The 25,042-nt window shown below is 47.2% G+C and overlaps 1 protein-coding gene across 9 annotated transcripts in view; it reads left to right on the top strand.

Annotated features, from left to right (window-relative positions):
- The window catches only part of Ten-a (Teneurin-a transmembrane protein), a 1,349,343-nt gene extending 1,327,191 nt beyond the window's left edge, over positions 1 to 22,152 (top strand). For 8 of the 9 annotated variants that reach the window (XM_033473288.2, XM_033473287.2, XM_033473290.2 and 5 more), the window contains 10 exons: positions 6,186 to 6,305; positions 10,650 to 10,834; positions 12,365 to 12,516; positions 13,857 to 14,515; positions 15,213 to 15,448; positions 16,255 to 17,351; positions 17,427 to 17,649; positions 18,342 to 20,332; positions 20,746 to 20,929; positions 21,191 to 22,152. In XM_033473288.2, the coding sequence (XP_033329179.2) occupies positions 6,186 to 6,305; positions 10,650 to 10,834; positions 12,365 to 12,516; positions 13,857 to 14,515; positions 15,213 to 15,448; positions 16,255 to 17,351; positions 17,427 to 17,649; positions 18,342 to 20,332; positions 20,746 to 20,929; positions 21,191 to 22,152 (5,809 nt within the window). The remainder of the gene's footprint in view (positions 1 to 6,185; positions 6,306 to 10,649; positions 10,835 to 12,364; positions 12,517 to 13,856; positions 14,516 to 15,212; positions 15,449 to 16,254; positions 17,352 to 17,426; positions 17,650 to 18,341; positions 20,333 to 20,745; positions 20,930 to 21,190) is intronic. The other variant, XM_033473289.2, reaches the window with a different exon arrangement.
- Positions 22,153 to 25,042: the final 2,890 nt, after the last annotated feature.

Genomic DNA, 25,042 nt, shown 5'->3' on the forward strand with positions numbered 1-25,042 from the left:
AAAACCAAAAAAAAAGATATATAAAAAAAAGAGTAACAAAAACCGTCACACACGATATCAGCTTTTACGAAAAACCAAAAAAGAATAAAAAAACAAAAAAGAAAACCAAAAAAAAAGCAAAAAGAAAAAAGAAACGACCCGATCGACCATTCCCTCCTTGTCCCTTGTCTACGTCTGTTTTATCACCTGTCTTACAATGTGCCAACTAACCCCGTACACCAAACGCCCTGTGTCTGTCTTGAACCGATCCGTGCTATCTCTAACCCACCGAAAAAAGTATTTACCGCAATTATGTCCAAGAGAGCTAGAAAATAGAGAACAAAGAGAACAACGACAACGGGAACAACAACGACAATCAAACAAACAAAACAGAAAAGAAACGAGAATGAGATGAAAGTAGAAGAAGAAGAAAAAGATGCTAGAAAGAAAGAAAGAAAGAAAGAAAGAGAAAGAAAATCCTCTTCGTGCGATAGCAAAACCGGAAGCCGTCGTGCTTGCCGCGCTGCGTCCCTCCGCCATTACGCGACGCGACGGTGCCGAAGTATCCTCTCGGATCAGAGTAATCTCCGCGCATAATCCGCGGGAGTAGTAGTCGAACGGTAAATAAGAGGAAAAGGAAACGGAACGGAACAGAGAAATTGAAAGCAAAGAAGATAACACGGAGGGCGGAGAGGGGAGAGAGAGAGAGAGAGAAAGAGAGAGAAAGCGAGAGACGGAAAAAAAGAGACGAGCTCTCGAAGAGAGAAAGAAAGAAAGAAAGAGAGAGAGACAAGGAGAGACGCGCGCGGTTCCTCTCTCTTAGCCGGGAACACCGTCCGTTCTCTTTTTAGTTCCTTCGATTTCGAAATTCTCGAGCCCGGTTTCCCCGACGCGAACGAAGCTTCTCTTTTCCTCCCCCCGCCCTGCGGCACAGATTCGCCGATCGAACAGCTAATTAAAACTGCGCGCGACGTTCAAGCTTCGTTTGTCTCGGCACGGTGCTCGAGATTTTCAACGGCGCTTGTACAACGGCGTTCCTCGACGAAAGGATGCTGCGGATTCGCTCGTTCGCGGAACGAAACAACGGAGCGAGCGAAGAAATGTTCGCGCGAACGCGCGCTCGATTTTCTCAGCTCGGGTAGCCTAATTCCGCGTGATCGGACCGGGGCATTCGTAGCTCGAGAAAGAAAAACGAGATCGTCGGATGCACGGTCGCGCGCGAACTTTCTTCGATCTCGCGCGAGTTCCGCGAATCGACGATCGCGCCGCGCTTTCCGGCAGCTCGATTCAGACGAGCGAGTCTCTCTCATCCCGATGCCGTAATTAAAACGACGGGCACCGGCGAACGCGTGCGCGCACAAAGCGTTCCACGCGTGTCCGCCGATTCGGAAGTTACCGAAGAAAATGTTGTTTCGGTCGTCGAGCCGCTCGCCGAAGACGGACGCGAAGAACGCTTTCGCGAAGGCTCGACGGATCCGATCGCTCCGTTCCGCCGTTTCGCGACTAATTATCATTCTCGCGAGTTCGATTTTCAGTTGAAGCCGCTCGTCTGAACCAAGCCGCCGAGAGAGAGAGAGAGAGACGCCGTGTCCAGGCTTCTTCTCGGTGTCCATCGCGCAAAACAATGATCTCGCTGTTGTGTCCGGAACCGTTCCATCGATAAAAAAAATCGCGCCCGTTCAAAAGAAAAGAAAAAAAAAAGAAAAGAGAAACCGTCTTTCCGTTCTTCATTCTTTCGATTGGTTCTCACTGTTGCGTTACCTTCCGTTCATTTTGGAAACCATTCCAGATACTTATGGTTTTGGACTTACCAGTAGTGACGACTGTGCCTGCCACCTTGCTGTGCTCGTAATTGGAGGATCTGCGATCTCGAACTCGATCCCCGTAGTCACCTAAATCGGTGGCAGGGTGGCGCGTGTTGATATTATTGATCGTCGCGCGTAGTCCGTCTTGCGTTCTCGCGAGAGAGAGAATATCGCACGGGAGATCCTCCAAGAACGAATCATGACACCCCATACGCAATCCCTTAGGGACAGATTAATATATATATATTTACATAACGAACGCATCTATACAGCCTGTTAGACCGCCCCGAATTCTTGTTGCCGGGCCCTTCTTATCGCGCTGGTTTCGTTAAGGGGTTGTTGGCAGAGCGTTGCAGAATTGATGGGCCAATTACCGGACAGAGTAGCCGGAATAATGGTGCTGTTTTATTGTTGTAGCATAAGTTCGTGGACGCCAAGAAAAGAGGAAAGACAAAAGTGATTTTGGAAGAGCAGAAAGTTACGGATAAATTCGAAGAAAGTAGTTCACGAAAAACAGCTTCGGATAGTAAAGTTGGAGCGCGAGTTAACGAGCAAGATTGTGTAAAAATATGAAACACAGGCAGCTCGATTTTTTATTATATCGCAACGTCGGTGTTTTTATTATTAATTATTATCTGAAACCTTTCGAGACGTTTAGTCTTCTCTTTTTGTAGTCTTTTGCAAGTCTTATACTTTACTTTGAAAGTATTCAAACGAACTATAGCTGTGCAAGTATTATCTCGATGTAGTCTTGGATTAATAATTGATATCATAAAGTGTTTAAGATAATACGACGAATATTTAGAATGTTTCAAATGTTTCTAATTTCTTCGAGTTATACTTTGGAAAATATTTAAAACGTTTCCGATGATCCATTATTGAAGATTCTACGTCGAACGCGTTCGATAATCCTTGGGCACGGGGTAGAATTTTTTGAATTTCGCGCCTCCACCCCTTGCAACGCTCTGAAGTCTGCCGCAGGTCAGGTCAGAGAGGTCATCGACCCGTGCGCGGGCTATTTAAATCTCCGAATCAATCCTGCAAGCGAAACTGTCCTCCCACGTTACATCTTTTTTCACTAATTTTTTCGTTCGAGATCGGCAGATCTGTTCGCCGTGAGATTAGAATTAATGATGACCCTGTAATTTTTTAATCGTTGCTTGTTATCACAGCAGTCCAGGGGCACCGTAACAAGCTGCGTAAGCATGCGCGCGACACACCGCATATTTTATATATTCTTCTTCTTATTATTATTATCATTATATTATTACTATTATTATTATTATTATTATCTACCTACCTATATCGATCTCATTATATCTCAGCACAAAACACAGATCGCTTAAATAATATTCAGCTTAAACATACTTCCAACTTTATATATCGCAGATAATCCAGCCCTCAGATTTTACTACTTAACCACATATTTTTCATTATCGCCTATTACGTATCTACTAAACATGATTATTATATGCATGCGTTCTTTACTTCTCACGAAAAGTAACCGAACAAAAAATGAAAGTTCACCCTTCGCCCTGCCCGCCGCCCCTTGCCCGCCCGCCGCCCCCACAACCCCTTTAATTTACCTGCCTCAATCGAGACGATCGTTCTAGTTCTTTTTTTTTCTTTGTTTGTTTGCCGAATGATAGCTATCTATATATTTATCTATATCTACATATATATATTTATATATATAATTATATGTGTATATGTGTACATGTATACATATATATGTGTATATATATATATGTATATGTATTCTACTGTTTTTGATTCCCCCGCCCACCCAAACATTTTTTGAGAAGCACAGTGCTCGACTAAAAAAAAAGTACGTTTGCGAACCACCCCCGCAGACACGAGACCCGATGCACAAGCATTATACAAAGCATTATTACATGTAAAGCATAAAGCAACGAACGAACGAACCAAAAAAAAAATAATAACACTAATAATACTAATAACCACGCATAAGCGACAATGCAAATGCAAAAGAAAAACAGAGAACAAGCAGAAAAGAAAAGAAAAGAGCAGAATAAAATAGAAGCAAAACCAAAAAAAAAAAAAGAGAAAAAAGAAAAGGAAAAGAACAAACAGACGAAAAAAAACAAGTGAACGAACAGAACGAAAAAAATGCAAAGAAATCAAAAGCAAGCAAAAAGAAAAAAAAAGAAAAGAAAAAGCTCGTACGTGTTCCCGCTTCGTTGCCGATACTCGCGCGTCGCAGACTAGCACCCACCCCCTCCCCCCTCGCAACACGCGCGCGAGCAGTAGTATAGCATAGTGTACATACATATATATATATATAGAAAAGCCGAGGAGAACGCGTGCGGAGATAACGCTGAATGGCGGCCCCCGCGCTCGCGCGCGCGCGCGCTCTCCGTGTTCCCATTGTTCCGTTTGTAAAATCAATTTGTATCGCTTCCCGATTCGAGCGGAGGCATTAGCTCTCGCGAACCGACGGGGAGCGCCGGCTTCGAATGGAGTTGCGGATCGTATTGGCAGCGAAGTGAGAATATTGGATCGCATTGAACCGTTGACCGCGGAAGCTGATTTGACAGACAGAATCGATTGTTCGCGCTCTCGCCGTCTGCCCTTAGGATACAACCGCGCCGCGAGAGATAGATAGAACGGCGGCGAGAGAGAGAGAGAGAGAGAGAGAGAGAGAGAGAGGGCTAGGAGAGGAGAGAGGAGAGGAGACCACCGCTCGTTAAATTGATTCGATGTGCGCTCGGAAGCCACCGGGGCCCTCGCCAAGATGCAGCTAGACGCGTTGACCGCCGCCGCAACAATATTTAGAGAAAAAACGATTCAGACATCCCCCTGTTTGTTCGAGCTTGTTTTTTCCGACCGGAATTTTGTTCTGCTCCGATCGAAAGTTCTTTTTCGTCCCTCTGAAAGTCGGAAAAACCGGCATGCGGCTTTCTCGCAATCGCGTTTTCGAACCGCGATTTGTTTCCAACCGCGACGAGGATGCTTGCCCGTGCTGTGGACTCTGCAGGATCGATACACTCCTGCAAATTTTATGAGTTCATTATTCCCGATGGTTTCATATTCATTGGATTGTCCGGAAATAAATTGTGGATGGCCCCATGCATGATGAATGTTGATCCTCCTTATCGGACCTAATAGAAATAGCCAATCAGCCGAACTGGGTCGCGGAAAATTAGAATTTAGACGAGAAGCTTGCACAAGTGTCGTTGCTAATTTGCAGATGGTTCCGACGAAATGAAACGCGCGCGGTGTTATCGATCCCCGCACCGTGATCGGTACGATCAGCCGAGACCTGGTTCTTTCTAATGACCCTATTTTTTTAAGTTCTTTTTTTCCACTGGGAACATCGTTTTTTAGCGAATTACGCGCGAGATTCCCGAAATTGTGTCATCCGCGAACTGCAATCGGTTGCATTGCGTGCAGAAGAAACGAGTAGAATTTCAGTGTACGGTAATTTTTGCCTAATTCGCGCTCAGATCGCGCGCATAAATGAGCGATTTGAGTGGACTATAAAAATATACAGTGTTCCAAAATTATGGAACATCCGGGAAATTAGAGATTACTGAGGTCATTCGAAGCAACTTTTTCCTTTACAAAAATGTTCTCCGAGGCATCGTTTACGAGTTATTGAGGAAAAACACTGACCAATGAGAGGCGAGCTCGGTTAGCGCGAGCCGGCCGAGCCAACGAGCGCACGAAGCTCAGTTCCGCTCATTGGCTCGGCCGCCTAGCGCCAGGCGAGCTCGCCCCTCATTGGTCATTGCTTTTTCCTCAATAACTCGTAAACGATGTCTCGGAGAAAATTTTTGTAAAGGAGAAGGTTGCTTCAAATCGCTTCGGGAACCCCTCATTTCCCGGAAATACCATAATTTTGGAATATCCTGTATAATAATCCTGCCTCCTCTCCCCAAATTGTCCAGTTTTGCGCGCAATCTCTGCGCGCGAATTAGGGAGAAATTACCGTACCGCCTCTTCGAGTCTTGTCGCAGTTAAAAAAGCCGCGCGCTAAAGAACGTTGAACCTGCTGTTCTTAATGCGATGCAGCTTTTAACGAACAGAGCGGATACGTTGAAATGGCAATTTTTCCGCGGTATTCAAAAGTTGAGCTCGTTAGCAATCGCTGCTGGGAACGTAAACCGGATGATATTTTCGTGTCAACTGGATGAGCACGTGGCGAGGGTTCGTTTCATGAAGCATGCTGTTCTGTTACTTTCTTCGCGTAGCCTGTGCAAAATGTTCGTTCTGTTTGCTACGAGAAATGAATGCGGCGGTCGACGCGTCGTCCGCGGTGTTTAATTGATTCGTTCGCCTCGAACGAATCTTTCTATTCGAATCAGCATTCCGCGGCGCGACGGATCAACGATACGATCCGACTTCCGGAGGCATGGATATATTTTTGATTTGTAACAGTCGAGTGGCGGTGATGCGAGGACAAGTTGTAACCGAACAAGGAATCGGAATAGTAGGCATCCGGGTGTCCGTCGACAGGGACTCCCGCTTCGGATTCACGTTGACCAGAGCCGATGGATGGTAAGTAATATTTCCTATTCTTTTCTTCAAATTAATACCGAAAATTCGACCGGGTTTATTTCCATCCGTGCGGCGGAAATCCATTCTGACAGCGATCTTTCGGCCGTTAATAGCGTTCACGACTCGAAAGCGTCGCCGAGTCGAGGAATCGTTCCGGAAGTGCAGAATATTTCGGATACCGTTGATATTTTGGAATAACCGAGTATTCTGGACCGATTGTAATTTTCACCTGTCCTGCGAAATACCGGCCTCGGTGTAAGTTTACCAGTTGTTATTGCGTCCCGTATTTTTCTAAATACAGTAATGTCTCTCTAATTGACACTCAAATCGTACACAAAAATAGATTATTTGGAAATAGGAGATTTATAGTTTTCTTTTATACTACTACTTTTCATAGTTACAGGTGCGATTAGATTTAATCGCAGCTGTCCTTCCCAAATTGTCCATTTTTGTTTCCAAGCCGAGCGTCAATTAGGAAGAATTTACTGTACAGTAATGTCTCTCTAATTGACGCTCAGATTGTCCACGAAAATAGATTATTTGGGAAAAGGAGATTTATAGTTTTCTTTTATACTACTACTTTTTATAGGTAGAGATGCGATTAGATTTCATCGCATCTCCCCTTCCCAAATTGTCCATTTTTGTTTCCAAGCCGAGCGTCAATTAGGAAGAATTTACTGTACAGTAATGTCTCTCTAATTGACGCTCAGATTGTCCACGAAAATAGATTATTTGGGAAAAGGAGATTTATAGTTTTCTTTTATACTACTACTTTTTATAGGTAGAGATGCGATTAGATTTCATCGCATCTCCCCTTCCCAAATTGTCCATTTTTGTTTCCAAGCCGAGCGTCAATTAGGAAGAATTTACTGTACAGTAATGTCTCTCTAATTGACGCTCAGATTATGCCCAAAAATGGACGATTTAGAAAAAGAAGATACGATTATTCCAGCCTTGCGACTCGTTTTTATAATTATTGACAATCGGCGACTATAATCGTATGATCGTATAAATATATAATCGTGTCTCCTCTTCTCAAATCGTCCATTTTTGTGCACAATCTCAGCGTCAGTTAGAGAGACTGTATTCTGTACCTTCTCCAAATTGTAACTCCGATAAATTCGTCGAATTTGAATTTCTCACGAATGAATCCTCGCGCGAATACAGCGTTCTCAAATCGTCGGCGCGAAGATGAGCTCGAAAAGTACAGTAAATTCTCCGTAATTCGCGCTCGGATTGCGCACAAAAAATGGACAATCCCGGAAGAGGGGACACGATTATTAAAATAAAAATTAAATAATCTCACACCTCGTTTTTACAGTTCTTGACAATCGGTAACTATAGAAACGAGCCGCAAGGCTTGAGCAATCCTACCTCCAAATTGTCCTTTTTTTTGTGTACAATCTGAGCGTCAATTGGTGGGAAATTTACTGCATCAGCCTATAGAAGTAGGGTGCTTGAAACGCGATGGCGCGTCTTTCGTTCGTTTAAACGGTCAACTAGATGAACCTCTTCATTGAGACCGGCTCGTCCTCAAAGGTACCATTTCCGCAATCTCAATTCATCGCGGACCTAAGGTGACGTGGCTTACATTATGCTCTAATCAAGAGATAAGTGACAAGATGCCTGTTAGCAGTGCCGTAGAACGGCACAAGCCACGCATTCACCGCTCGTGCATTCCATTCATTCGAGAACGCTGTGCAAATCGCGGTCAAAGACGCGCCGTTTCCACCGAAAGGACTACTCAAGCTCAATCGGTATTATTTAGCTGGCTTTCGGTGAAATTATATTTTATAAAATATTGTTTTTATAATTGTTTTTATAATCGACAACTATAAAAACGAGCCGCCTGGCTCCAATAATCGCGTCTCCTCTTTTTAAAGATTAGGGATAAAAGGGTTAAAACGAGCCACAAGGTGACTCGAGTAATCGTATCTCCTCTTCCCGAATCATCCATTTTTGTTCGCAAGCTTGCGGAAAAATTGAGGAGAACTTACCGTAAGCAAAAATGGACAATTTGAGATAATAAAAATGGGACGATCATTTGAGCCTCGTTTTAATAGTCGCCGAATTGTTTCCTTCATGGTCAAATCTTCCATTTCACTCCTCCTTGAATCAGCTCCATTGCAAAACACAAATGACCGAAACCGCTAATATCAAGCCGACGACGATTCAGCGCGAAAATAAAACCGTCGCGGAAACGCGTATCACGCGACCCAATACGTCGATGCACGCGTCGCAACGTATCTCGGTATGACGGATAGGGGTCGTTCGGATGCTGGGCGCCGGGAGTCCCGCATGAGGAACACGCGGCAGGAACAAAGGCGAGAGGACACGCGTTATCCTTTCCGCTCGCGGATGATAGTTTCCCTGTTGGCGCATCGGCGGAACCGTATGCGTGACATTAGTATTTGCGCACGACGATAGGCGGGAACCGTGCACGCCAGCTTGGACGTTCTTCGTAATAGGATCAAGGCTGCATTGTAATGAAGGGTGGGGAGAGAGTGGGAGGTGGACGGAGACGCCGCGCAACACCTATATATCGAACAGGTATATAGTAATCCCGGCGAGGATAATCCTGAAACACGGAGCCGGAGGAGTTGGCCCGGCAAACCACATCAAAGCCCCAGCTAATGATGTCGAAAGCTTCCTAATTACTCCGTGCAAACCTGCGTGATTAGTCCGACCTCCGTTTCTCCCACTCCTTTCCCGCCGACTGTGCCCACTGTGCCCACCCCCTACCACCCCCCTGCCACCTACCCCTTCCACCGCCGTCACAGCCGCTATCCCGATAGCTGTCGAAATTTTACCATAATACGGTGAAACTGCGAACGCGAGATTGTATCGCGACGAAATCCCGGGCGAGCCCGTCGCGTCAGACCGACGGGCCGCGTCGGGTAATCCGAAACTCGGGCCCGGGCTTCGAACCGTTTCCATTCACCTTCAATGAATTCCGGCGCTACGCGCGCTAATAGATTGCCGGTTATTAACGCCCGTCGCGCCGATAAATATTATATATATATATATATGTGGAACTTGTTCGAGGGTGCTGCGATGCGAGTCGTCGGGAGACTTTTGGTTTGGTGACCTTCTGCTAGGGACTTGCTCCCTAATTGACGTTGCTCGGTTTGGAAACAGAAATGGACAATTTGGGAAGAGGAGATGCGATTTATTGAGCCTTGTGGCTCGTTTTTGTAGTTGTTGAGAAACGGTGGCTGTAAAAGGCTCGAATAATCGCGTATCCTCTTCGCAAATTGTTTATCTATGTTTATCTATCACTTTGAGTGACAATTGGAGAAAATTTACTATACACGGCAAGGAAGTTGAATGATTAGACGCGTCCCTCGCAGCACACTAAATTCTCCCTAATTGACGCTCAGATTAGAGTAATTTCTCCCTAATTCGCGTTCGGATTGCGCACAAAAGTGAACAATTTAGGAGATAGCCTTGAGGTTTATCTTTACGTTTACCAATTCTCAAATAATCGTATCTCCTGTTCCCAAATTGTCCATTTTTGTGCACAATCTGAGCGTCAATTAGGGAGAATTTACTGTACACGTTGAGTGACAGTTAGAGAGAATTTACTGTACACGTTGAGTGACAGTTAGAGAGAATTTACTGTACACCACAAGAAAGTTGAGTAATTATACCAGTTCCTCGCAGTACAATAAGTTCTCTCTAATCGACGCCCAGATTATGCCCAAAAATGTCTAATTTGAAAAGAGAAAAGATACAATCATTCCAGCCTTGCGATTCGTTTTTATAATTATTAACCATCACCGACTATAATCGTACGATTATAGTCGGCGATGGTCGTATAAATATACAATTCGCATCTCCTCTTTCCAAATTCTCCATTTTTGTGTACAAACAGCGCGTCAATTAGGGAGAATTTACCGCGCCCGTCGACAGATTTCGAGATAACGAGACGGTCGGTGACTTCCAAACAATAAATCCAATGGAAATGAACAAATCCTGGTTTGCGACCCTGTTACCGGTGCATCGACTTGTTGGTTCTCCGTTCGGCCACGACTTCAAACCGTTCCATTTCCTCAACAACGCTCCAATACTAAGACCAAAGGACGAACGAGTAACGTCCGAGCCGTGTTAAAAATGAAATTCCGAGCGCGTAACACGTTTCCCACGAAGCTCGCCGGTAGTAGTACAATCGGTATCACTCGGTACAGTGATATCTCGGTTATCGAAAACTGGCCGGCTCGAATCGGTCACGGTCGAGCTAGAAACCGGCTTGGTTGTCCTTTATCGATCGCTTTGGGCACCCGCGCGACGTAATACCGGAAACGGTGTGGTATAGTTTGAAATGCATTCACCTACTTCGATCAGGTTTGACGTGCTGGTCAACGGCGGCGGTGCAGTGACGCTTCAGTTCCAGCGCAGCCCCTTCATACCCCTTACGAGAACGGTGTTCGTGCCGTGGAATCAAATAGTGGTTCTGCCTCCCGTGGTGATGACCCTTAACATGGACGGCCAGCCCCATAAATCGAACCAACCCCCCAGCCCAGCTGTCGGTAAGTATTAACCCCTATATTATGTTTCCGTTTCGTTTTTCGGTACTTTTTTTCGTATTTCGTTCACGTTGTATCGCGGCTGCCCCATTATCGTCACCCTCCCCCCTCCCCTCGTCCCGGCCCGGACCCCGCCGGGCCGCCCCCTCTGTTAACGAGACGAATAAATGGCTGAGAAGCTTTTCATAGCGGAGACGCATGCATTAAACATGAGTGCCGCCGCGCTGGCTGAGCCTCCTCCGACGTGACGACCGAAAATTACTCGTAAATCATTGACTAAACATCTCGAACGGAACCTGTTATATTAACCCTTTGCACTCGAAGTCGTTTTAACCGCGAATCAAAAATAATTATGCTCGCTTACAGTAATTCCCATTTTATGGGAAATGCACGAAGTGCATTTTATGCATGTAAAATTTCGTCTTGCGGCGACTCGTACAACAATTACGCTTTCAACAATTTTTCTACATCAAACTTTGTTGATTGAGGCGAGCTCGGCTGGCGCGAGGCGATCGAGCCAATGAGCGGAACTGGGCTTCGCGCGCTGGTTGGCTGGGCCGCCTCGCGTCAGCCGTACTCGATTCTTATTGGTCACTGTTTTTCGTTAATAACTCGTTAACGGTGCCTCGGAGAACATTTTTGTAAAGAAAGAAGTTGCTTCAAATGATCCGAGGAACCCGCCATGTCCGGATTGCGAGACATTTTTGGGACACCCTGTAGACTGTTGTAAATCGATGTGAAGACAAAAGAAGTATGAAACAATGCATATGAAGACGATTATTTGGTTCAAACGATGAGAGCTACCAGAGCAAGCCACTATAGTGGCGCGTCGTCCAAAGGGATGACATCCGCGAAAGCCACTATAGTGGCGTGTCGTTCTAAAAGATGATATCCGCGAAAGCCACTACAGTGGCGCGTCGTGTCTAAAAGGTTAAAGGAGCCGCCGACGCGTTGACTTGTTCCTCCTCGCGGAGGAGGAACGACACTTACGGCGTAGTCCGAATTGTTTGATCAAAGTAATCGCGGCGATGCTAAGCATTAATCGGTAATTTGTAATCCGTGATACGAATGTTACGCGGTTAACGATTATTATTATCGAATTATCCACGCCGGTTACCGATTACATTTGCTTTGATTACTCCGGCGAATCATGTAGTCGTGGATACCGGATTACACGCAATTAGTAATCGTAATCATTAATCGCTGACCTGATTTCGCGAGCGTAGCCGTCGCACGGTCAATAATTTAGAAATAATTTGAAGCCGTCGGCGTCAGAGGAAATCCGTTCCCCATGCGCGTGTGCGATAAAAATTGTTCGTTATAATTTCACCGAGTTATAATTTATCCTCGTTTCGCGCGTTTCGATCGTTTCGATTTTTCTTTCTCCCGGAAACGTCTGTTCATGATCAATAATTTGGACCATCTCCGTAGACGATAACGCAGGACTTGCTGATCGTGTGTGCCGTCTTTGTTCCGTCCTTAAGTGTTTTATGTTTTTAAGTTCCTTACCATTTATGGCGTACAATATAATAGGCTTCCCAGGGATCTCGATGGGACTATTTAGCGAGCACGGCCCGTGCCTCGAACACGATCACGAGCTGCTCAGGCCGATCATCATCAGCACCTGGATGCCCGAAAAGGTGGGCGGGCTGCCCGGCAAGAGCGTAGTATTCGCAGAAAGTCAGGTAAACTAGACCGATTCGTATCGCTTCTTTTTTTTATTAATCCCGTCGTCGATGTTTCACTTGGCATTTCCGTAATGCATTCTTGCGCATAAACAACGCTAGAGTCTACCGACCGTAACAATGGCCGACGCGCATTGCCTCGCAAAAATGAGAAGGTCGAATTCATTTAGATTTTGTAGTTTATTAATTTGAAATAATTGATAGTAAGTAATATTAATGTTATAATGATATTAAGCCTTTGCACTCGAAGCTATTTTAACTGTAAATATAAAATCATTTTTCTGACTTATAGTATTTATATTTTATATGACAAAATGCATTTTATGCGTATGAAATTGACTCTTGGGACTCGCACAACAGTTACGCTCTTAATAATTTTTTAAATCTAAACTTTGTTAATATCAAAATTATCTTGAAAGGTGATGTAACAAATTTTAGTAGTGCCTCGGAGTCACCAATCGAGTGCAAAGGGTTAATAATAAGTAATAGTAAATAGTATTAATATTATAGTGATATTAATAATAAATAATAGTAAATAATATTGATATTATAATAATATTAATAATAATATTAATATTATAATAATATCAATAATAAATAATAGTAAATAATATTAATATTATAATAATATCAATAATAAATAATAGTAAATACTATTAATATAATAATAATATTAATAATATTTATTAATTATAATAAATATCATAATCTTTGCCCCAGTAATATAATTTACTCGAAAATTCCCCGTGAAAAAGCCTCCAAAATCTGCAGAATTGAAAAAGAGAAGAATCTAGTCAGTCCTAAATTTTTGACACTGAACCTGCATTCGGTGTCCAAAAAGGTCCACATATAGTTAAATTTCACGATAAAAGAGTTCTAAATTCATCCAACTCATGAGCAACAATCGCATCGAAAAGATCGCGCCAACACCAAAAGACAATCTTTCCAACTCTTTCCGAAAGAATATGATCCCGAAAAAGCGACACCCAGCCCGGGGGTTTGGATACTCTAAATTCCGGCCGGCATTAGCATCCGTATCTTGTCCAGCGGCTATACCGCGGCAGGTCAAGCCATCAAACTCCAATCTGTTATTTGGACCGGCTCCCCGAAACGCATGCAAGATCAGAGGCTGCATAACAGCGTCGGACACTTTGTAGCAGCTTACCTCCTCGGGTGCAGGTGTATGTATGTGTCTGTGCGTCCGCATCTGTGCCCGGTCGGAGGCCCAGCCGTCGTAGGAAAAGCTGAAGTTCGCCGGCTGATTTAAAATTCAAATACGTCCACAGGCGTCGTAAACAAGATTTTCGAGTGACCGGGTCTCCCCGACCGTTCTCTTACAGATCGTCCAGGAGAGCATCGCGATCCCGGGCTCGAACCTCCACTTGATGTACCAGAGCAGCCAGGCGGCCGGCTACCTGTCCACCGTCAGGATGCAGCTGACCGGCCCGTTCATCCCGAAGTCGCTGACGCACGTGCACGTGCACGTGGAGATCGAGGGCTCGTTGCACACGAAGACCTACGAGGCGGACCCGAATCTGACCCACACGTTCGCTTGGAATAAACGGAACGTTTACAAGCAGAAGGTGTACGGGGTGGCGCAGGCGAGGATCTCGATCGGCTATCAGCACTCCACTTGCACATCGGTGATATGGGAGACCCAGACGGCCAGCATGCAGGGATTCGACGTCGACATCTCGGACATCGGCGGCTGGGGCCTCGACATCCATCATCACTACAACTTCCACGAGGGCATACTGCAGAAAGGGGACGGCACCACGCTGCACCTAAAGCAGTATCCGAGGACCGTGAAGGTCGTGATGGGCACTGGCCTGCAGAGGAACCTCGTCTGCCAGGATTGCAACGGCCTCGCCAAGGACGCGAGGTTGCTGACGCCGGTGGCGCTTACCAGCGGGCCCGACGGCAGCATCTACGTCGGAGATTTCAATCTCGTCAGGAGGATTACGCCCGAGGGAAACGTCTACACCGTTCTGATCCTGAGGTGGGTCTCTTGCGATCTCTCGGAAATCGGTGCTTCCCGGCGCACCGCGAGACCGAAATATAGAAATGGCTCCCACACTGACGCTCGGATTGTCCACTAAAATGGACAATTTGGGAAGAGGAGATACGATTATTCGAGGCTCTTGCGGCTCGTTTTTATAGTTGTTGACAATCGAGAACTATAAAAAACGAGTCACAAGGCTCGAACAATCGTATCTCCTTTCGCAAAATTGTCTATTTTCGTGGACAATCTGAGCGTCAATTAGAAAGACATTACTGTAGTAATGTGCCGACCTCGCAGATCAATGACGGCCACGTCCAAACCGCCGTGACAATTCGTGACTATAAAAATGAACCAGAAGGATCGAATAATCGTATCTCCTCTTCCTAAATTGTCTATTTTCGTGGACAACCCGAGCGTCAACTAGAGAGACATTACTGTACAGTAAATTCTTCCTAATTGACGCTCGGCTTGGAAACAAAAATGGACAATTTGGGAAGGACAGATGCGATTAAATCTAATCGCACCACTAACTATGAAAAGTAGTAGTATAAAAGAAAACTATATAAATCTCCTATTTCCAAATAATCTATTTTTGTGTACGATTTGAGCGTCAATTGGAGAGACATTACTGTACCCTGCGCAGGGCGGAGCGCACGCGGCGGTTCTTGTAAACGCGCATAATTTGATGTTGCAGCGCGACACAGGTGGCTTATCAGTACTACTTGTGCGTCTCCCCGGCCGACGGACACCTTTACATCAGCGATCCCGAGAAACACCAGATATTGAAGGCGTTGACCCTGGACGTTGTGCAGAGTCCCAGCATCAACATCGAGCCGGTCGTCGGCAGCGGCGAAAGATGCATCCCTGGCGATGAGAGCCACTGCGGCGACGAGGGGCCGGCCATTCGTGCGAAACTGGCTCATCCGAAAGGTAACATGGCGACCTCGAGCTTTTCGACCATTAAGCTCGTTCAACCCTTTGCAGTCGGAGCCATTTTAACTCGAAATCGAAAATAATTTTTCCGACCTATAGCATTTTTCCATTTTATATGAAATAGAATTTTGTAACTCGTGCAACAATTACGCTATCAACCCTTTGCACTCGAAGCCATTTTAACTGTAAATCGAAAATAATTTTTCTGATTTATAGTATTTCCATTTTGTATGACAAAGTGCATTTTATGCGTATGAAATTGACTCTTGCGGTGACTCGTGCAACAGTTACACTTTCAACAATTTTTTAAATCTGAACTTTGCTGATATAAAAATTATCTTGGAACGTGATATAACAATTTTAGTGGTGCCTCAAAGGTTAACCCTTTGCACTCGAGTGACAACTCCGAGGCGTCATTATAAAATTGTTACGTCACGTCTGAAAATAATGTTATCAATCAAATTTGTTTGTATTTAAAGAGCTATCGAAAGCGTAACTGTTGCACGGGTCACGATATTCAATTTCATACGCATAAAATGCACTTTGGGTCATACAAAATGGAAAACCCTGGGTCGGAAAAGTTATTTTAAATTTTGCGTTGATTCGGCTTTGGATGCAAAGATTCCAGAGTTTCATAAGTATAAACAAAATCCGATAACGTTAACATTATTTCCAAACATGACACAACAATTTTTAATAACGCCTTAGTGTCGCAAAAATTCAATTAAGTCATCGTATGTGTCCAAGAACGTAGACTCGTCGACCCACGAAACTTCGTCCAATAAACGCGCTCCGTTTTTCAGGCATCGCGATTGCGGCGGACAAGACGATGTACATCGCGGACGGCAGGAACATCCGAGCGGTGGACCCGCACGGCATCATCCACACTCTGGTGGGTCACCATGGACACCATAACCACTGGTCCCCGGCGCCGTGCGTTGGCGCGATATCCGCTCACCAGGCTCAGCTGCAATGGCCGACAGGATTGACCTTGAGCCCGCTCGACGGTTCGCTGCACTTTATCGACGACAGGCTAGTCCTGAAGCTGACCAGCGATCTAAAAGTGCGGGTGGTGGCCGGGACGCCTTTGCACTGCGCCAGCAACAGCAACGGCAACGACGGGGAAGCGGCTAAAGCGAACGCAAGCAGCGTCGCGAACTCGAAGAAGCCGGACGAGGTGTTGGGCTCGGTGCTCGCCGTCAGCTTCAGCCCGACCGGCGAACTCTACATCGCGGAGAGCGACTCCCACAGGGTGAACACGATCAGAGTGGTGGACAGCTCCGGGAAGATGTCGCATTTCGCTGGCCAGCAGCAGGAGAGGCTGCGAGGCCAGTGCGAGTGCAACAACACCACACCCAGCACCAAGGACCTGGAAAGCTGCTCCTGCACCGACGACACCAGCAGCACGGAGACCTTGCTGTCCTCGAACGCCAAGTTCACCGCGATCTCCGCCATCGCTATCTCCCCCGACGGTATCCTGCACGTGGCGGACCAAGGCAGCCTGCACATCCTGGCGCTTCAGCCGTATCTTCCCAATCTCGACGAAAGCGGGGAGTTCCATATTCCGTTCCCGCCGACGAACGAGATCTACGTGTTCAACCGATACGGTCAGCACAGCTCCACCAAGGATCTGACCTCCGGGAAGACGCGCTACTCGTTCCTCTACAGCAAGAACACCAGCTTGGGGAAACTGTCCACCGTGACCGACAGCGCTCGCAACAAGATCCAGTTCCTCAGGGACTACAACAGCGTGGTCAGTTCGATAGAGAACACTCAGGATCACAAGTCCGGTCTGAAGATCTCGGCTGTCGGATTCCTGGAGAAGCTCACCGAAAGGGGTAGATCAGAGATCGTTCTTGGATACGATGGGTCCACGGGGTTGCTGACCAGCCGATCAGGGGTGAGTATGGACATTCGATGGGTTTTCTAGATCCCGGAGCATTGTTGTTCAGTATTGTTGTCCTGTTTGTTGCAGGGCGGAGAGACGTATATTTACAATTACGACGGTCTTGGTCGCGTCACCGACGTGATCCTACCTACCGGGGAGAGGCTGAAGCTCTCTTCGGACTTGTCCGGCGACGAAGGCTTGTCGGTGAAGGTCTCCGCTCCTCTGCAGGCGCTGTCCAAGGGCGACAAACAGCGAGCCGTGGAGTTCAACATGAAGAACGAGAGGTCGAAGGTGTTGACCATCACCGACGGTGAGATTCGAGGGATTTGATTCTGTGTGGTCTATAGCCACTGTGAAATTCTTGTGGAGCTTCGCTTACTGTTCAAGGATCCGAGAACCGAATTGCTCCATCGCTCTTGGTTTTCGGGAAATAACGCGCTTTTGTAAAAATCCAAAATTTTCCAAGAACGTTAGGAAGTTCTAATCGGTGTTAAAATATAGGGGAGAGTTTCCCGAATATAGTGGCATGCAATTTATTCGTTGTTTTTGCTCCTAAATAGCAATAAATTAATGTCAAAGTTTTAAAAATTGTCGAGGTGCGCAATTTCTTCGCGATATTTTTCTACTTTTACGAAAAGTTGTTTGCCCTGCACAAAAACTCTACCTCTAAAATTTATAGTTATTTAGGACCAAAAACAATTAATAAATTGCATGCCACTATGTTCATAAAACTTTCCTCTATCTTTTGAGATCGATTAGAACTTTCCAACTAACTAAGTTTATACTTTCCATACCACATTTTTATCGACAATTTTAAATTTTTACAAAAGTTCATTTTTTTCGAGAACTGAAGTTGACGGAGCAATTCGTTTTTCGGATCTTTGATCGGCAAATAAATCTCCACAAGAACTTCACAGCGTCTTTATAAAATCAGAAAAGCAGTTTGATTTCGTCGAGCAGCGTCACCATCGGCATAATCTAAAGAACAATTCCGATTCGCAGGTGCCAAGATCAAGAAGGCGATCGCGTTCACCAACAGCAGCCTCGAGGTCCTTCTCCCTGGTGGCGGCCGAGTGCTCAGTGCCCCAACGACGAAGCACCCTCTGTTGGAAGCCGCGCTGCCGGTCGAAGCCGAAATGCTACCAATGTGGAGCTACCAGTTGATGTCTCTCGGAGAGCTGACGAACACCATGACGACCACGTACAACCTGGTCGGCGACGTGAGCCACTTCCAGCAAACCCTGAACAGAGAGATCTGGGTGAACGACACCAGAGTGATAGGCGTGGAGTTCGAGCAAGCGTTCAGCCGCGAAACGTTCTACGACAAAACGAGGAACCCTTTGCTGACCGTCACCTTCGACGCAGCCGGGCTACCGTTGACCTGGCAGCCTCACGAGCAAGGCTGCAACCTGAGCATAACTTACGACAGGTTCAACCGCATCGAAAGTTGGAAATGGGGCGTTTCGGACGAGTCCTACGGCTACGATCGCCACGGCCAGCTGGCCGAGGTGACCAACAGCCAGGACGGCACCAAACGGTACACGTACAACAGCCTGAACATCCTCTCCAACATCACGCTAGCCAGCGACCGGAATTTCTCCTTGGAGTACGACGACGACGGCGGCCTTCGTCACATCATACTTCCCTCGGGAACGAAGCACTCGTTCTCCTGCCACGCCTCCCTGGGCTTCCTGAGGGTGACGTACACTCCGCCGGGCAGCATCCGTGCCTATCTTCAACACTACAGCCACGACGGCAATCTGCTGCAAACGGTGTTCCCGGGCGACGGAGCTAGAATCGTCTACAGATACCACACTTCCGGCCAGCTTGCCGAAGTGGTGCACGGCGACGGGAAGAGCGAGATCCGGTACACGGACAGCGGCCTCCCGTCGGAAGTGATCCACTCGGAGAGGGACGTCGAGTACAAATGGGACTACCAGTACAGCGCCGGCCTGCTGGTCGAGGAACGCATCGATTTCGGGGCGAAGACCGGTCTCAGCAACGCGAAATTCACCTTCGACTACGACTCGAACTTCAGGCTGATCAACGTCCAGGGCAGAATCGGGGGGCAAACGTTGCCCGCCCACACGATGGCCTACAGTCCGAGGACAGGCATGCTGGAGCAGATCGGACAGTTCAAGATCGCGAGGCCGCAGAGCAACGAGACCACCGTGTCCGACGGTACCGCGCTGTTCTCGCGGATCACCGACGAGAGGTACTTGGAGACGCAGGTCACCCTGACGATTCATCAGCTGGAGGTCTTCAGGATGGAATTCGCTCACGACTCGCGCGGTCGCATCAATCAGACCAGGACGTACACGCGCAACGTCGCCGTGAACACGTACACGAACGTGAAGAACTACACGTGGGACTGCGACGGTCAGCTGACCGGTGTCGAGGCTCAGGAGCCGTGGGGATTCAAGTACGACGCTAACGGGAACATGCTGTCGTTGACCTACAGAGGGAACACGATACCGATGGAGTACAATAACATGGATAGAATACTGAAGTTCGGCGAGGGTCTCTACAAGTACGACAATAGAGGACTGGTGGTGCAAAATGCCCGTGAAGAGAGGTTCAATTACAATGCCAAAGGTCTTCTGGTACGCGCCAGTAAACGCGGCCGTTTCGACGTTCGCTACTACTACGATCATCTGGATCGTTTGGCAACCAGGAAGGACAATTACGGGAACGTCACGCAGTTCTTCTATAACAATCAGAAACGTCCGCACGAGGTCAGCCAGATCTACAGTCCGCGCGACGGCAAGCTGATGTCATTGGTCTACGACGACAGGGGACACCTGATCTACGCGCAGGTCTACAGGCACAAGTATTACATCGCCACCGATCAGTGTGGCACGCCTATCATGATCTTCAGCCAGTACGGCGAAGGCATCAGGGAGATCATGAGATCGCCCTACGGACATATCGTTTACGACTCGAACCCCTATCTTTATCTGCCCGTCGACTTCTGCGGAGGACTCTTGGACAAGGTGAGATTATTGATTATTATACTATATTAATAAATATTATTATATTACAGTATATTATATTATATTATATTATATTATATTATATTATATTATATTATATTATATTATATTATATTATATTATATTATATTATATTATATTATATTATATTATATTATATTATATTATATTATATTATATTATATTATATTATATTATATTATATTATATTATATTATATTATATTATATTATATTATATTATATTATATTATATTATATTATATTATATTATATTATATTATATTATATTATATTATATTATATTGTATTATATTCCCTGATTACTATCAGGGAACGCCGATGTTTCCTAACCGCCTCGTTCGCGCGAGAATCGCCGACGATTCCCGAAGATTACAATGAACAAATTCGCAGGTAACATCGTTGGTGCACATGCCGAACGGCAAGGTCTACGACCCGTTGATCGGCCAATGGATGTCACCGCTCTGGGAGAACGTGTTGGACAGGGTGGACACGCCGACTCACCTGCATTTGTACAGGTTCAACGGGAACGACCCTATTGACGTGAGGCACACGGACAGACCGAACCAACCTACAGGTAAGGACCGGGTATCTTCATCGAGATCAATCGCTTTGTGCAAGATTAATAGCTTGCATAGGTTCGGGGGGGAGGGGGGGTCAATATTGATGCGCTCTCGCGGTAGAGCCTGGCTTCTGAAACCAAACGGCGTCTGTAGAGCGACGGTCCCGTGATTTAGCATCCGCAATAACTGTATCCAAGAGACACACAGAGAGAGAGAGAGAGAGAGAGAGAGAGAGAGAGAGGGAGAGAGACACCAATGTTCGACGCGTCTTTCAGATCACATATCATGGCTGAAGCACCTGGGCTACGACCTGAAGAGCCTGGCGCCGCAGCTGTTCCCCGACGAGCTGCCGGACAGCCTGGTGCCGCCTGCCTTGGACCCGGGCACCTCGATCTTCGGCAAGAAGAAGCGAACGCGCAACCTCGGCGTGCAGTCCGGCTTCCTGGCTCACATCGCGCAGCGGCACTCCGGCGACGCGGTCAGCCTGTCCGCGCCGCCGCGCTCCGCCCTGAAGAAGGACACCAGCGAGCTGATCCCGAGCCGGCTGGGCGCGGCCGCGGATCCTCCGTTCGGCAAAGGGATCCTGGTTTCGAGGACCGGCGACGGCCTCGCGGTGGTGTCCAGCGTGCCGACGGCGAACGCGATCTACGGCGACGTGTTCACGTCGGTGTTCAACCGGTCGTACTTCCTGCCGTTCACGTTCGTGGTGCACAGCGCGCAGCAGGACGCCTTCTACTTCGTGAAGGAGGAGACGTGGCGCGCGAGCGAAGATAGGGGCCAGCTGAAGCGACTCGGCGGCCAGGTGAACACGACGTTCCACGAGAGCGAGAACGGCAGCGGCAGCAGCTCGCTGATCGACGTGAAGATCCACGGGGCTAGCTACGTGGTGAACCTCCGTTACGGCACCACCGCCGAGAAAGAGAAACAAAGACTGCTCCACCACGCGAAGGCCACCGCCATCCGCAAGGCCTGGCACCGGGAGCGCGAGGCGCTCAAGGCCAACACGCCGTCCACCATCGAGTGGATGGTCGCCGAGCAGGACGAGATCCTGAAGTCCGGCTCCGCGTCGAACTACGAGGGCGAGTACATCCACGACGCGCAGCTGTACCCGGAGCTGGCCGAGGACCCGTACAACATCAGGTTCGTGAAGAAGGCGGTCGACCCGTCCAGCAAGAAACGCCGCAGAAGGAGAGGCGCGCCCACCTGCAAGCTCTGGTGGCTGGACAAGCTCTGCTAGATCGGCGGCCGCTCTCCTAGAAACTAACAAGGTCCTCCTCTTTTCTCCTGGACCGGGAGAAACTGTCCAAAGCGGAAAGCAAACAGGAATTTTCGGGGCGCGCGCGGCGACGCGACGCCGACCACTGGTGCGAACGAGAGGCGGAGGAGACGACACACCGGCCACGGCGCCGCGACGACGACGACGACGACGACGACGATGACGAAGACGACGACGTTGTATACGCCGTGCGCGCGTGCGCGTCGTTATCACGCACCTTGAACACTATCAAACAAAGAAAAAAAAAGAAGTTTTATACCAAAGTCTATTTGTGTATTTCGAAGATGCCAAAAACATTAACGTTAATACGATTATTATGTACCGTGATAGGGTGTAGTTGCGTAAAAAACAAAAAGGCTCGATGTCGCGTGACTCGCGCGCGCGGGTCACCGGTGGTGGTGAATTGATGGGAGAGGGCCGCGAGTCGCGTTCCGGGGACCCGTCTTCCTCCGGGGTCCCACGAGGATGCTCGATCGATGTTCCTTCGATGATCGAATCCGTGGACAATGTCCACGGATGAAAAAGAGGGATTCGACGGAACCGGAGACCGGTGCGCGGAACGTGGTCGTGAACGGCGGTACCATCGAGACGAGGGTCGATTTCGGCGCGGAATCGGAGTACCGGAAGCCAAGGCCATTCGTCGTTGAGGGACGAACCGAGTGAGAGAAACTAGTCAATATATAGCTTTACATTGACGTAGAAACTTTTTTCCAATAGGATAAGGTCGAGCCGAGTGTCACGATCGTCGATGTTAACTGTGTGATGGTGGTGGTGGTGGTGGTACCCTGTCTGTCCGTCTTTTGTGTGGCCGCGCTCGAACCGTACTTAGAACGAACCACGTGCGGTCCCGCCCGTCCACGGAATCCGTAGAGAGATTGATGGCGGAGGGACGGAGGAGGACGGTGCGCGGTGGGTTCGCGAGTGGAAACGGGACACGGACGCGCGAATCTCAACAATGAATGGCCCGATTAGAGGACGAGGATCACGGGAATGGACGACGACAGCGGTCGGCGCTGAGGAGGAGGATTGTCATGATGATAATGATGATGATTATGATTATGATTATGATGATTATGATGATGATGATGATTATGATGATGATTATAATGGTTATGATTATTATAATGATGATGATTATTATGAGGATGAGAATGATGATGATTATAATGATGATGATGATTACGATGATGAGGATGAGAATGATGAAGATGATGAGGATGAGGATGAGAATGATGAAGACGATGAGGATGAGAGTGATGAAGATGAAGATGATGAGGATGAGGATGAGAATGATGAAGATGATGAGGATAAGGATGAGAATGATGAAGATTATGAGAATAAGGATGAGAATGATGAAGATGATGGGGATAAGGATGAGAATGATGAAGATGATGAGAATTATGTGATGATGACGACGATGATAATGAAGATGATGAGGATGATGGAGCTAATGATGATGATAATGATGATGATGATGATGATAAGAATGAAGATGATGGTGCGTATGATGAGAATGATGATGACTATAATGATGATGATGAGGATGATAATGATCATGATGATGATGATGATGACGACGATGATGCCGAGGATCGTTCATACGCGCCTCGAATTGACTAATCCCGAATTTAGGCGGTCGAGGAGGAGACGACGTTAGGGTGTATTATAATGTGGTGCTTTCGGTGCGACAGTAACGAGCGTGACTAGTTAGAGGACATCACTAAATAGCGTGGCTAAGGTATTTTTAACTGATGGATGTGTCCTAATCCCACAAAACCCTATGGTTCCCCGTTCAGCGCCAGCGTGTCTCCACCACTTCCTCTCCTCTGGAGAAAAAAAAAAGAACCCGTGTCGTTCGCGAAACGTCGGCTCTCTGCGGGGACTGGAGAAGAAAATAGCCCGGTTGCCTCCTTGGCAAGGCGAGGTGCGAAAACCGGAAATCGTTTTGAAACCGGAAGGAAGCGTCGGGACGCGCGCGCGCGCGCGCCGATGTCCGTTACCGCGAGCCACGCGAACGCGGACGCGGACTAATTGTCGGTATAAATAATACGTATAAACACAATATCGCAAATATTCGTGCTTGCTGGATATGAATAACGAGCGTTAACTATCGTTTCCTTCACCGAATAACTAAGTGTGTGTATCTAAATTAAACGCTGATCAGTGCCCGGCCGTTTCCGCGGCGCACTGAGAAACGCCATATTAAACGTCTCTACGCGCGTAAGCTATTATTTAGCACCTGCCGAGCCCTTTCGCATAGCCTGCCGTCAACCCTTCCGGCGCTGATCGCGACCGTACAGGGTGGTGAACGGGACACGGTGTACCCGAGGAATAATCTAGCGGAAGCCGATCGCGCGCTTCTTTCGCTATGGCTACTCGTTGCTATCGCCGCCTCGTCTCGAACGTGTTTCCCGCGAATTCGATTAGACTGTTCCGCGAATTATAATCTGCTTCGACCCTCGACTGGCGGGCTGAGATGTGTCTCAGACTCGGTGGAAATCTTTTAAAAAATAGTTATCCGAATCTGCTCGAACAGCGTGACATTTTCGTGGTGTTGCTCTCGATTCGTGTTTGTTGCAAATTGACGCATTTGTAGCTTAGTAAAATCGTCGGAATCTGCGAGGCGCGGAAAGTTTGAATATAAAATTTAATATTGTAATTTTATCTTTATTCATATTTATATTCATTTTTCTCTATTGCTCGCTCTTCGAACCTCCCCGCGAATTCCTGCGCGATCGTAGCCGATACAGCTTCGCCTTATTATTAGATTTGAAGTATAAATCTAAATATAAAATTTAATATTTTCCTTTTATATTGGTTTCATTCGAATCCTTAGGCGATAAAATCGAAA

Source organism: Megalopta genalis, chromosome 4, assembly GCF_051020955.1.
Source record: "Megalopta genalis isolate 19385.01 chromosome 4, iyMegGena1_principal, whole genome shotgun sequence".
Taxonomy (NCBI): Eukaryota; Metazoa; Arthropoda; class Insecta; order Hymenoptera; family Halictidae; genus Megalopta; species Megalopta genalis.